General features: G+C 45.4%; 1 protein-coding gene across 1 annotated transcript in view; it reads left to right on the forward strand.

The window, feature by feature from the left end:
• Nucleotides 1–488: 488 nt before the first annotated feature.
• RERG (RAS like estrogen regulated growth inhibitor) overlaps nt 489–14,046 on the forward strand; it is a 90,929-nt gene continuing 77,371 nt past the window's right edge. Inside the window, exons 1-2 of the mRNA XM_063153784.1 lie at nt 489–554; nt 2,022–2,196. Coding sequence (XP_063009854.1) covers nt 2,136–2,196 — 61 coding nt within the window. The 5' untranslated portion in view covers nt 489–554; nt 2,022–2,135. The remainder of the gene's footprint in view (nt 555–2,021; nt 2,197–14,046) is intronic.

Below are 14,046 nucleotides of genomic sequence, written 5' to 3' on the forward strand. Positions count from 1 at the left end.
GCTGCGTCCCTTCCTTTTGGGCACCGCGCTGGGCACGGGTTACGCTCCGGGACGATACTGCGGGGGCACGGAGGCACCTCCGGCCGCCCTCTGTGTCCTTTCCCCTCTCTCCGCATCTCTCCTGCTCTGCATCCCTCGCACTCCGCATCCCACCCGCTCTTCTCCGCAACTTTCCCTCTACTCTCCGCATCCCTCCTGCTCTTCTCCGCATATTTCCCTCTGCTCTCCACATCCCTGCCGCTCCTCTCCGCATCTTTCCCTCTCCACATCCCTCCCGCTCCTCTCCGCATCTTTCCCTCTCCTCATCCCTCCCGCTCCTCTCCGCATTTTTCCCCTCTCACTCCGGATCTCTCTCGCTCTTCTCCGCATCGCTCCTCCCGGCTCCGGCAGCCCCCGTCGGCCCGCAGGTGGCGCGGCAGCTCCGCGGGCGCTGCGGAGCCGCGGCCGGGCCGAGGGGCGGAGGGGCGGGCGGACCCTCCGCATTGTGCGGCCGCGCCGCTGCCGCCGGGAGCGCCCGGGGCCGAGCCGGGCCGGGCCGGGCTGCGAGCAGAGAGGTGAGAGCCGGGCGGGCCGAGCGGGGCACAAGGGAGGGTGAGGAGCGGGGCTTGGATTCTCCACGGGTGCGGGCACAAGGGAGGATGAGGAGCGCGGATTCTCCGCGGGTGGGTGCGGGCACAAGGGAGGATGCGGAGCGCGGGGCCGCAGCCGCGGAGCCGCCCCGCGCACCTGCCCGGAGCGGTGCGGAGCAAAGCCCGCTCCGAGGGACGGAGCTGCCGGTGAGGAATCGATACCTGGCTGCAGGGAAATGGGAAGCAGAGCTGCGGAGCGGGGGGCAGAGCCGGTGTCCCAGTCCCGGAGTATCCCGTTCCGTCACGTCCTGAAACAGTTCATGCTGTCCGTGCACGCTGAGAGCGGTCTGATACTCTCAGGCGAAAGGAATCAGGAGCGTTTAGGCATCAGAGATTAATCAGGACCGTTCTCGATGTAAGGTGTCTTCACTTTTTCTTTTTACAAGCGTTTTTGTATAGGAAAAAGTCTTCCGCCTTTTTTGCCTCTTTTTTCTTTTTTTTTCAAACAACACGTTAGAAATGCATTTTGCTGTAAGTGAGGAGTGCTGACATCCTACACCACTGTTAGAATTCATGGCTAAAGCGGGTGCTTCAGCTCAGCAGCAAACCTGTCACTGGCTGCATTCACATGTAAAGTTCTACCCTGCTTTAAGGGGACACCGAGTTTTGAGGTTTTCGTCAGGGCTGAGGATCACCATCATCACGCTTGCCGTGTAGTCACTGAAGATCTTAAATCATTCTGCAATGACAGGTGTGGTTATAGATGTCACTGTCCAGGTCAGCAGAATCAAGGTCATGCAGCCAAACTGTGAGCACAGACAATTCCCCAGCTCAAAGTGCAGTACCAGGAACTCTGGCATCCCTCTGCTGACCCCGTGCCTTGCTGAATGTTTATGTATGAGCTGAGGCAGCTTAAAAAGGAGCGCTGGAGAACTTTCTGGGTATGGATTTGTTTAGGGCAGTGAGCAAGGTACAAGTGCTTGGAAGGTTTTAAGGCAACTGCTGCTGAGTAATTGAAACCCTTTTGGAGCTGGAGGGCTCAAGGAAAGAGCAGCTATCTGCAGGCACTGCTAGTGAGAGCTTACAGCTATTAAATATATTCTACAAAAAATAATTCCCTGAATAACATTCAAGTACAATAAATAGATGCAATTTCAGCTGAAAGAGAAAAGAAGAAATAAATAATCAGGAGCCCTGCAAGGTGCTTGGGGTTGTTAAGTACCTTTTGCAGTCTTACAGTGCCAGTGTGAAGCAAAGCAATAGCCAGAAAGCTGAAGGTAGGCTCTGCACAAAGAGTGCCAAATGTGTCAGTGGTGTTGCTGCAATGCTTAAAGCAGGAACACAGCTTCAATTATCATGATTATTTAAAAGGAGAAGGGAAAGGAGGGGGTGGGCAGGGGAAGGGGAGAGCCTGGCTCCTTGCAGCTCCATCCTTGTGCTGCTCTTCCCCAGGCTCTGCATTGACGTCACAATGACACGGTGAAGCTGAAGGCAGGAGCTGGGAACAGTTCTTGTGCTTCACTTTTGGAAATTGAGGGAGTCTGCCACCACTGCCTTCCTTCCAGCATGGCCAAGAGTGCAGAGGTGAAGCTGGCGATCTTCGGCCGCGCTGGCGTGGGCAAGTCAGGTATGTTTGACTTCTGATTTTTACTTCTGCTTGTCTTTGGGTAACTTATTGCTCCCTCTGTGCTGATAAACTCTTCATAAAAAGGGACATCTCTGACCTTCTTGTCAGGGAGGTTGGGATCAGGCCAGGAATTCTCCCTTCTTTGGAGCTATTTTCTCCAGGTTCTACCAAATAGATGTATTTTTATCACTTTTTAAGGAAAAGCTCAACAACACCAAAACAAACTTCCCAAATCAAACCCACTTCTCATGGAGTAAGTGGAAACATCATTCTTCTGCAGTGGAACAGAATTAGTAATATTCAATTTGTCTCTTCTTAGCTTGTGCTTGATGAAGTCATGGGGTACTATGCTCCCTATCCTCTATTAAATATTAGATGACTTCTGTCACAGTTGTAATTCTGGCTGATTTCCACAGGAGATTTTAGACTCAGCAACTCAAAGAACTTTTGTTCTCAATGCTCTCCTGGATTTACATGTTTACCAGCAATCTAAGGCAGCACCACGTGTAAAGTTTGCATTTGCAGAGATCTTCTGAGAAATAAACATAGTCTGTCGATTTCATGTGGTAGAGACACAAGGGGGAGGCATAAATGTTAAAAATCCATTTGTGCAGACAGCCTTTCCTCTGGTGAGATGGGGAGCAGAGTGTGAGGCTTGCAATCTCTCTCAGGTACTTCAGGGGTGTTGCATTAACTTGACAGCTCCACGACCACTCTAACAAGTCCTTGCACCCACAGGGATGAGGAAATGAGGAGACTGAGCCTAATCATGCTCCTGTGGCACTTTGGGAACTGTAAGATACTGTTTCTTTTAGAAAAAAAAAAATCTGCACAAGAGAAGGCAGGAGATAGGATGTCCTGGTAAGAGCATTAAGCCAGACTCAGCTGCCATCAACCAGCTCCAGTTCCCCAAAGTGACTTTTATGTTACACATGCCAAGGTTCTGTCCTATAAAAGCATTACAGTTTCAGTAACTTGGGAATGGGCTGTTTATAAAAGCACATTTACCCTGAAGGTATTTTAGCAGAACACTATCAGTGAAGTAGTTCTGTCAGCTATCAGGACAAAAGGCATATGTGAGGTAGAAGTTCTTAGAGATTATGCTGCTTATTCAAAGGCAACGCAGATTAAATTACACCTTTTTGAATAGAATGCCCCAGGGAATGCTGATAATATACTTGGATAAGTTTAAACTCTTCCCCTGCTGCTCTTACCCCATTCCCTCTTTTGTATTCATATTTCACTGTCCTACCCAAGTTTTGCAACTTCAGTGGTTCCCCTTTTGGTTTATCTTGCATTCAGTTGATGGTTTCTGTGGTATTCCAGTCTTTTGGCTGGATTCAAAATAATGCAAGGGAACATTGAAATATTTGCAGGAAAACAAAGACTGAAAGAGTCCCCCCTCCCTGGTATTCTTAATAGTTTGAGAGCTTATATTTAAAAAATACAAAACTAGCTTTGAAGTGCTCTGTTAAAATGCCACACCAGCACAGGATCAACAAAAGCCTTTTTTACCTATTGTATCCTTTTTGTAGATTTCAATATATACTAGGATAGTGTAAATAGTAAAAATGTTTTCCTGTAGTCCTGGAAATGGGTGGGAGACAGAAGAAATAGAAAGCCAATAAAAACATCCTAGTCCTTCAAAGTCTTCTCCTCTCTCCTTTTTTTCCCTTTGAGATGCAAGGAAATATTACATAAAATATGAATGAGGTCCCCCCTTTTGACTGTGACCATATTTGCCAGTCTGTGTGAAAATGAAGGCAGAAATAAGTGGGCAGCACAACAGGATGAATTTAATGGGGTGGAAGGGCCACAGAGCACTGTCGGCTACCTGAACAGAGCCTGAACTGTGCCTTCCAGAATCTCCAGCTTGCTTATGAAAACCCCTCTTGTACATTCCCATAAAAGGATCCAGTTTCAACAGCTTGGCCAACTGCAGAGAAATAAATGTGTGTGTGTGTGTGTGTGTGTGAGGGGGGTGGTGTCTGAAAATACCTATTTGCCTGTAGCCAACAGCAACAACAGTGGGAGCTGTGCAAGTGCTGTTTGTTGCACCTTTGCTAGGAACAGAGCTGGGCACAGAGCAGCCTGCAAACAGCTGGCTCTGGTGGGCAGTACCCTGCTAGAATGGTGTCAATAATGTGTTTTCTGGTGTTACCACACCATGCCCTGTCCCTGTGATCAGTTTGGAGGACAGGATCCTGTGGTCAGAGCTTGCTGGAGCAGACTTGGCCAGACAGCTGGAAGATAAGCCAGACTCCAGAAGCAAGAGCACAAGGCAGAATGCTAGAGCACACATGCAATGAAAAGGAGACTTTGGGTGATAAATAGGGCCACTGCAATTGCCAGAAAGTCATGCCAAAATATGGTCACTGGCTTGCTTTCCTGGCTCATCCTCATTGCTGAGGGAGGGCCAGGCATTAGGTTCTTAATCTGTGAGTGGCTGAAGAACCTGACAGGGTCTGTGGAGTTCCAGGCACACTCTGCAATGTCCTGGGGAGGCTCCTCTCCCACTGCCTGACCAGAGCTTGGGTCAGGGAGTCACAGCAGCTGTGGAGAACGAAGTGCTGTGCTCCAGGACAGTGTGTGGAGAGCCAGAGCTGTCCCTCAGGCGCTACAGAAGTTGTTGGACCTGTTACCGTCACTGAGAGCTCAGGAGCATCCCAGTCTCACTGCTAATGCCAGCCATCTGTTTCAAGGGTGAAAGACTCCCTGTTGTACAAAGCAATCCCTCCCAAGACTCTCCAAAATGTGAGGTGGGAAACCAGAACACTGTTCACAAATCTGAGCAGTGACAGCATCTCTATCAAAAGAGATATCTCCAAATATACTCACTGAATAGTGATAACATCTCTATCAAAAGAGATATGTCCAGATATACTCACTGAATAGTGATATCTCTTTTGATAGAGATGCTGTCTCCAAATATACTCACTGAATAGTGATAGCATTTCTATCAGAAGAGATAGCTCAAAATATACACTGAATAGGGATAGCATCTCTATCAAAAGGGAGATCTCTTTCGATAGAGACGCTGTCCCTATTCAGTGAATAAATTTTGAGATATCTCAAATTTTGAGATCTTTCAAAAGAGATTTAACAAAAGAGTTAAATCCAGGAAAAACAAAACATTTCTTTCTTTCCACTTTCTTGCTGCTTATCAAGTTTCCACAATTAAAAGGTTTAAAAAACAAACAGGAAGCAATAGTTAATGTGAGTGAGTGCCTTGTCTCCTCCTGCCTGCTGGAGAAGACCAGCAGAGTAGCTAATAAACTCACCTGGCTAATCAACATACCTGTCCTGTTTTGCCTTTTAACTTAATGCAGATCTAAACCTTTCAGATAGAAAAAGAGCAAACCAGCTCAGAAAGAGGCACACAGGAGTTCCCCCAGATCAGAACTACACGGAGTAATGGCCAAACTCACCAGGTACAAGCATCCCAACCTGCTCTCATACAGTGCACTAGATTACTCCTCCATTCACCCTGTTCTTACTGTATAAAAGCTGCATAAACATTGTTTTAAAACAGCTGAAAAAAGCCAGATGAGGAGCTGTACCTGAGCCAAGGAGCAGTTTGCAGCTGCTTCACTGGGGAAGAGGAGGAAGTGCTCTGTGGGTGGGAAGGGACATTGCTAAGACCTGCTATAGATAACAGGGCTGTACCTCCTAATTTGGGCTGGAGTCAAGCAGCACTGAGGAGGGGAAACAGCTTTTAGAGTCGTTCTTTACAGCCAAGAGGAGCTTGGATGGAGCAGAGAATTAAAGTTGAAGTGAATCACTTAAACACTGCTGTTTAAATTGTTCTTTCACTGAATCCTACAGCTTCATTCCTATGGTAACAAAACTGAGGATTTCCTCAATAGCTCCTTTTAAAACTACAGTGGTAGCAATTAATAAAGACTTAAAGGCCTTGTTCCTCCATGTCATCACAAGACACAGCATTTGCCCAGCAATCTAAAGAGGAGTGAAAATGTATGAACCAAGAGGAGAAAACCAGGGCGTGTACTGGCTAACACTGCATGGCTGATGCTCTTCCAAATCATAACTCAGTGAACTATGAATGCTCAAGATACCTCTGCTTAGGAGCCTTTCTATTTTGGCAAAAAAAGAGACAATGTCCAGCTGCAGCTGCAGCTATCCAAGGTGCCTTTTTGCTGTGTGTGTGTGCCAGGCTGAACACTCCCAAGTTTCTGGGTTAGCAGGGCTGGTCTGCCCAGCCCCTGGCAGATGCAGTTCTCATCTGTCTGGATGGGCTGAGGAATGGGACATGGAAATGTGTGTGGGTTCAGCAATGGGGGAGATACTGAATATTTCCCCCAGTAAATAATACTGAGGATTTCTCCCAATAAATGACACTGAAATAAATGTACAGTAAATGTATCAGCTCCTAAGCAAATCATTGCTTGTGCAATCAGGTATGTGGGGCAGAGGGGTTGTTCTCACCTTTTGATCCAGCAACAGCTTGGATGCTTCCATTTGGGCAAAAATGTGACCAGAAATTGGTTTCAGTGAGTGTCACCTCACAAAGAGCCTGTGCCATCACAGAAATTAGGATCTCAACAACTCCAATCATTTAAGAGTTACAGTTGGGAAACTCCTGAGCAGATATATTTTTGTATCTTTTGGTTTATGGTATTTTCCCATGTCTAAGCCTGGATGGGGGAACATAGCTGCGAGAAAAATACCTGGTTTTGAAAGTTCCTGCAGAAAAATTCAAGTAGCAGCCAAACCAGAGAGTCCTTCAAGAAATCTGTGTTTTGTTTTCATTATCTGGGGATGTCTGAAACACACTACCAGGGATCACTTCCCAATTGCAAGGTCTGGGCATCTGGGAAATAGAACTGCATTCATTGTCACCCCACCCCCCATTCAAAAAAACCCTCTGGGTTACTGGGAAAGAAGCCCAAAGTGATTTTTCTACTTCACAAATCCCTGCTCATATATTTTCCCCCACCAGTTGCATTTCAGTGACTTTTGCAGAGGAAACACGAGTTATTAAGGAGTGATTAGTTATCAAGCTCACAGCTCTGCTAGTGAGGCAGGAAAAGCTGCCACAAGATCTTCAAAGTCCTTGCTGTACCAACTGATGTATGGATTACTGCAATAGGGTGCCTCTGAAATCCAGAAGTATGGGTGGAAAGATGCTGGATTTTCTGTTGAGGGCTTTGTTTGGTTTGTTTTTTTTTTACTTACACTAGTGTAGTAGATAATTTGCCTTTTTTCTCCCCTTTTGCTCTTAGGAATGGCAATGACAACCAGATGCTTAAGTGATTATTCAGTGATCATGTTTAACACCCACTATATTAATTTTGCTATGTTGCAAAATTTGAAAAAAATTTTTGTACTATTTTGCTGGTGAAGTACTCATAAAACACTCCAAATTTTTACATTGTCTGGTTTTACACTTTTCAACCAGCTCCAGCTCCTCTGAAGGGACTGTGCATGTATGTGTATAAGTCATAACAGTAATTAGGCCACTAACTTTAAGATTATTTCTTCCCCAACGAGAATACAAATGTGTCCCCTTGGAGCAAGTAATATTACAAGCAATCAGCTGCATTGAAATAATCCCAGGCTCCTGTTCAGAGAATGATGTTGAGGGAGGAAGAGGGAGAGCCCCATGTTCATGCATTGGTGAAATAAGTTGCATTGTGGCTTTAGCACACAGATACATTCTCAAAACTGCATTTGTTGATCTTGTCATGCTAGAACTAAAGAGAAGAACACCAGGAACCTGGGCTAGACACACAAACATTTGCTCTGCTTGTGTCTGTTACCCCCTCCCTTTCCTCTGCTTGTTTGCCTATCCATGGTTCACTATAGCCTTGCCCTTGAAGTAGTGGAAACCATTCATGCTCTGCTCAACATTTGATCCTCTTTCTGGCTAACCATGAAATCATAAAAGGCAGAATTCCTCTAACCAAATGCCAACGTTGTTCGTTCAGGCATAGCTGCCTCCCCTGTTCCATCTCATTTAACCACATCTGACACCAGCTCTACCTGCATCCCCTCTGAGCAGCTGGTGGCAGCTGTTGGAGCCAAGACTAGTCCTGCTGTTCTTTTTTTTTGTTGTTTAGGTTGGGCTAAATATAGCCTGCTGTTTGATTGCTGAGGAAGGAATGCAAGGATTCAAGATTTATGCGTGCAGCACAAATTTTTCCCTCGTCCTGTGCCTGGCCACCCCCTGCAGCTCTTGCCTTGATAAGATAGCTGCCCTTCCCCCTTGTCTCCTGCAGTTTTGCCAAAGGCAACTGCAAAGCTTCCTGCTGGAGTTCCAGGAATGGTTTGTCTGGTTTTGGTAAAGGTTTGCACTGCTTGGGTCAGTCTGCTGCTCCCCAGCAGGGTACAGAATGCAGAAACTTTCTGAAACAGCAAGATTTTTAATCTTCCACAAACTTGTTGCTACCTCCCTGATATCTGAAGTCTTTTTTCCTTGTATATACTTTTCTTGCCTTGCTTCTTCTCAGCTGTCACCCTCCCCCTTCCAGCTCCCTAGAACTGTGCATATTCCCTAAAGACTGCATATGGTGAAATGGCTTTGTTCTTTACAGGAGGACTTTGTATTTACAGCTCCTTTCTCATCCTCCTCACTCTGTGCTTCCTCCCATCTCTGCTTCTCATCCCCAGCTCCTTCTTTGTCCACACTGTCAGTGCACTGAGCATCATCAAATATTCAGGGCATGAGACCAGGTGAGCTAATCCTGGCAGCAGTGGTGTGATGCAGCAAGGAACAGCCACTCTGAAGTTGTTCCCACTGGAACTGGTCCTGGAAACCACTTCTTGGTGTGGATTTGGAGGATGTTGGCTGCTCCAGGCAGTCATTGCCTGAAGCCAGCTTTGCACAGGTTAAAAAGGAAAGCAGTCTATATCTGTACATAGCTAATCTTGGTCATAGAACTGGGTAAATTTACCTATTTTGGCTTTGTGGCAGAGCAGGAGAAACAAATTATGTCTGTATTTCTCAAAGAAACTCTCTTTTGTGCCACCCTTGAGCCTTTTACATTACAGCACCCAAAAATAAATATGTTAGGTGTATGAAAAACTAACAGTGCCCTAAAGCAGGAGGATCAATGAAATGCTTTAGGCTGTAGCTGAGCCCTGGTAGCAGGGCTGTAATTATCTGCTGGTGACTGGAGGTGTTTGTACCCTCTCACCACACTCCTGACAGAGCCCTGGTGAGCAGGAGAGACAAAGAATTGCTCTGAGGTGGCAAGGGAGCTGTGGCACCCTCATTCATTTGCTGCTTTCTTTCCAGGTCTGTGTTTGCTCAGTATTTCTGGCAGCCTTTTGTACACCCCCAGCTGCAGAGGCAATCCCAGCTTTGGGCAGGGACACTCCTCAGCTTCCCTTCCCTCTCCACAGGCAGTCTGAGGGGAGCTGCTGGAGCTCTCCATTGCCACCCCAGAGTTTTGGAAGTCCCACCTCAGCAGATCTCATCCTGACCTGCTGTTTGAGCCCACATCTCCTTCCCTTTACCTCAGATCAAACCAGCCCCTCCTGTTTTCATTGACTCCTACCTTTTTCTGGAGACAGGCAAACAGCTGAGGGAGGTGCCTCTGTTTCTATTGCCTTTTCATACTTCTGAATGGGAAAAGTTCTTTTTTTATGGCTGTTTCCCACCAGGTAGAGCATTCACACTGCTGGAGTCAGGCTGCAGCTGCTACAGCTCCTGATGGATTTGCCATGTAGGTGTTGGGAAGTGCCATATGTTATGGAAGTGATGCTGTAGATAACTCATATTCTCTGCATCCAGCATGAAAAGATGAATGGCAAGAGAGGCATTAAGCCCTGGGGAAGGAAGTAGTAGATATATTAAACATATGTGCAGCTTTAAAATGCCATAGAAATTGGCTGGGGCCTCCAGTTGCCTTTCCAGAAATGTTAGACAGTAGTCTGCTTGCAGGAAAATGAGGGAATATGTTGAAAACATCCAGCCTGGGTTTGAAAGCACACAGAGCTGCTGACATTGCCAGGTTGTTCTGCTGCCTCTGGGGTCAACAGCAGAGGAGCTGCAGAAAAGCCGGAGCAGAGGCCTGGGGCAGTGGCAGTGCTGTGCTACCACAGGGGAGCTGCTTGGATAAGTGGCTTGAGAAGTTTTCAGGGTGGAAGGATGCAAGTGGGCAGGATGTATTCTCCCAGGGAGGGAATTTCTCTAGTGCTTGAGCAGCACTGTGGCTTCCTAAAGGCTGTGGGAACCGTGACCACCAGCATAGTCTCCATCCTGCAAGGCAGGCTGCTGGGACAGGCCTCAAGTGACTGAGGTGAAGGAAATGGGAGCCTGAGAGCCCCAAATCACCCAGAGAATTGTGGCTTGGCCATTGCCAGAGCTCCTTTCCATGATTTCTCCTCAGGGCCAGGGCTGCTGAGATCCAGCCTAAGGGATGGCTCCCAGTCTAGCAGCGTCTGAGAGCCAGCCCTGTCAGCCCTCTGGGATCCTTCTGGTCCTGCCACTGACACTTATTACTGACAGCAAAATAAAGCACAGAAGCAACACTTATTTTCATTAAAAACATATTTGGCAACCCTGTCTTTCACTGCTTTTCCAATAGGGCTAATTTCATTTTGACCCACAGTACCCACAAGCACAAAAGGAGTTTGTCTTTACTTCCGTTCCCCCCTTCATGTGGCTGCATTTTCCATCCAAGTCTCAGTCTGACTACAACATAGTCTATCAGAGATTTACACAACCTTGCTCTAGAGAGCTGCTTTTGTCAGCAGCTCATCCCTGTGCCTGCCCTGGGAAACAAAATTCCCACTCCCCAGAGCCGTGGAAGCCACTTAGCCAGAGCTGTCAGCCATGATCTCTGCCTGATCTACCCAGCAACTGACCCAGAGGAGCTGCACAAGGGAGAACTTCAAATGTGTCATTCAAAGTGTAAGAAGATCAGAGTCAGCTATTTCTTTTTTTTCACTGCAGAATAAATTGGAAATTATTGAAGAGTCACCACAGAAGAATGCAGTATTAGACCCATGGGTGGCAGAGAAAACATACAAACAAAAAAATCCCCACCAAACCCCACGCTCTCCAAAATGTTGGACATGGGAGTATGAGTGCCAAAACAAACACCTTGTTAGCCAACCTCAGTGGCAGAATTTGTGATACACTGCTGCTTAACCCAACTGGATTCCTTTGGTTATGTGCACTGGAGTTGGTTCTCCTCCAGGCTGATTTACAGCATAAAATTAGTTCATTGTGATCCACAATATGCCTTGGCAAAAGCTTCAAAAAGTTTATCTCCAATAAAGAAAAACTGACCTTTATCTAGGTGAAACATTACAGGTCTCAAGATACTAGAGTAAACTGTGTCCTGGACAATCAAACGTTCATATACTAATCTTCAGTCTCCCATGCTAATCTCAAATAATAACATCTCATGCAAGAATACTCTTTTGTTAGTATTCAGTGTAATTAAACCAGTCTACTTCTCACCACCCACCACTGTGTATCCTCAGCATCACTTTGGTAATTTCTCGTCAAATTTTGTTTGCAGTTTCTGACCCAGCATGTGAAATAACCAAGCCTGTCTCATGAAAACAAACTACCTCTATTTTAAACACACTCAGTCTGACTGGTTTCTTCATTAATTGCTATTTGGGATCTAGTATGAAAGAGGCCCCTGAGATTTAACTCAGTACCACTGTGGTGGAAATTCACATAGTGTTCAGTGCAGACTGGGAGGAGTTTGGGAGCCTGTATTATAAGAAACACTTCCATAGTTTGGACAGGTCTTATGTATTATTCTGCAGACTTCTAGGGCTCCACAGAAAAGACCAGAAAAACTGCTCTCAGCAGTGCAGAATCTGTCCAATTCTAGGTGTCTCATAAACACCTAAAGGTTTTATTCCTCATTAAAGAATTGCCCCAGTGACAATCTTTTATGTCCTTTATTGCAAGGGGGTCAGAGAACAGGACTGCAGTAACCCTTCCTGGCTTAAAAAATATGATCTTGGTGACCATCAGTATATTAAATTAAGATTAAGAATCTTTCCCTGGTGCTTAGTGGATTTTTAATTCCTCTTAAACTAAAACCCTGCTACAGTCATGATCCTCTCCTCTGGGCCGCTTCCCTTTTTTCAGTAGTGTTTGTATTCTATATATCTGCTTATTCCTACACACTAACCACATGGAGACCTCTCTTCATTTGATGAGACAGGTGATCTTCATAACACTGTTATGAAATCTTTTTTAATATTTAATATTCAAGTATCTAATGAAAAAAATCTATAACTTTCTGAATTGGTTTTATTTAACATATAACTTTATGGCACTAGGTGGAAAGCATTCACTGAATCAATGTTTGGACTGCACTGCAGGGATGTTAATGAGAACATCCAAATTTTATGCTTTTGAACTCATTAAAATGAACAGCACAATTTGTGCAGCAGTGGCTTATTTGCAAGAACAGAGATTAACAGGAGCACATAGAAGAGCAGAATACAGATGCAATTTTTTTCTCATGGAGATCAGAACAAAAATGCAGAGCTTTCCATGCTGACAGGAATATTTTTACCTCTGAACAAGGTGTAAGATTTGAAAGCACACTGGCAAACAGAGAGCTTGCACAGAGGAGATCTGCACATATCAAAGAGGAAATGTAGAAGCAGTCAGATTTAGAAAGACAAACCTTAAGCTAACACTGTTGGAAGATGAAAAAGCAAAGTCACAGAGGGTGAGCTTTAGTTACAACTCTTCAAAACTAGATGGATATTTCAAGGGATTATTTGCAAAGCTAATACAGAACATTAGTTATGGAAAATTAAAGATTAATTCAAGGCTCCACAAAATGCTAGACTAAATAACCTTGTGCTGTGTCCTGAACAAATGCTGTGGCCCTCACAGATAGGAGGAGGCTGATATATGAAAATAAATGAAAGAGAAAAAGCCAGCGTTTATTTCTGTGGGCTTGGGAAGGCCACCATGAGCAGGATCAGTCTTGCCATGGATGATGCCCAGGGGAAAAGAGCATGTCTGGAGTGACCCCAAAACCAATTCTGGCAGACTCCCAGAAAGTAATATAATGAACTGAAAGACAAAACACAGTTTGAAAGCAAGCACTGTAAGGGCATAATCACAAAGCCAGAAAAAGTGTGGGTGCTGTTTCCTCAGTCATAGGTGCTGCATCGTTTTTCATTCAAAATTTAGAGCACTTCCTACAAATTCTCCAAAAACACATCATCTGAAAAAGTTATAGTTCATAGGTTTTTTCCACCCCTGCCTTGCAGCAGTACCAGAGTTTATGCAGCACAGCACTAACACACCCTTGCAAGCAGCATGGATTTCAGAAACTGAGGACACACTGAATAAAACCACAAAGGAACTGACCAAGGTCGTCTAACCCAGACCATTCCAGCTCAATCTAGATTCTGACTCCTTGGACCAAGGACTCTTCCTGCTGTCTGAATGACTCAAACTGCCCCTATCAGCATGTGCTATTTTTCAGTCACATAAACACAGGCTTGCCACAACCTTGTGTCTCCATCTCCTTGATACAAGCACTTAATAGAAGGCTTCTTATCACAGGACAGCAGGAAAATGCCCAAAGTCATGAGGTTTTCTGTTCTATAGCAATGTGGTACTTCTACATGAGCCTGGCTTGAACTGCTCAGAAGAGGAAAAAAAAAAAAACAACCGAAAACAAGAAAAAAACAAACATAAAGGTGTGGTTTGCTAAGAGCTTTGGTAATTAAAATAATGAGGAGACAATGGCAATGACTAGCACAGGACGTGTCAGGATCACAGGTCCTAAAACAGGATCTATTTAGCTGTGCTGCCTCTAAATGCTGACCTAAGTGAAGTCAGTGGGTTCCTGCATTTCTTTCTCTGACAGCAATGAGTGGCATCTCTCA

Source organism: Melospiza melodia, chromosome 4, assembly GCF_035770615.1.
Source record: "Melospiza melodia melodia isolate bMelMel2 chromosome 4, bMelMel2.pri, whole genome shotgun sequence".
Taxonomy (NCBI): Eukaryota; Metazoa; Chordata; class Aves; order Passeriformes; family Passerellidae; genus Melospiza; species Melospiza melodia.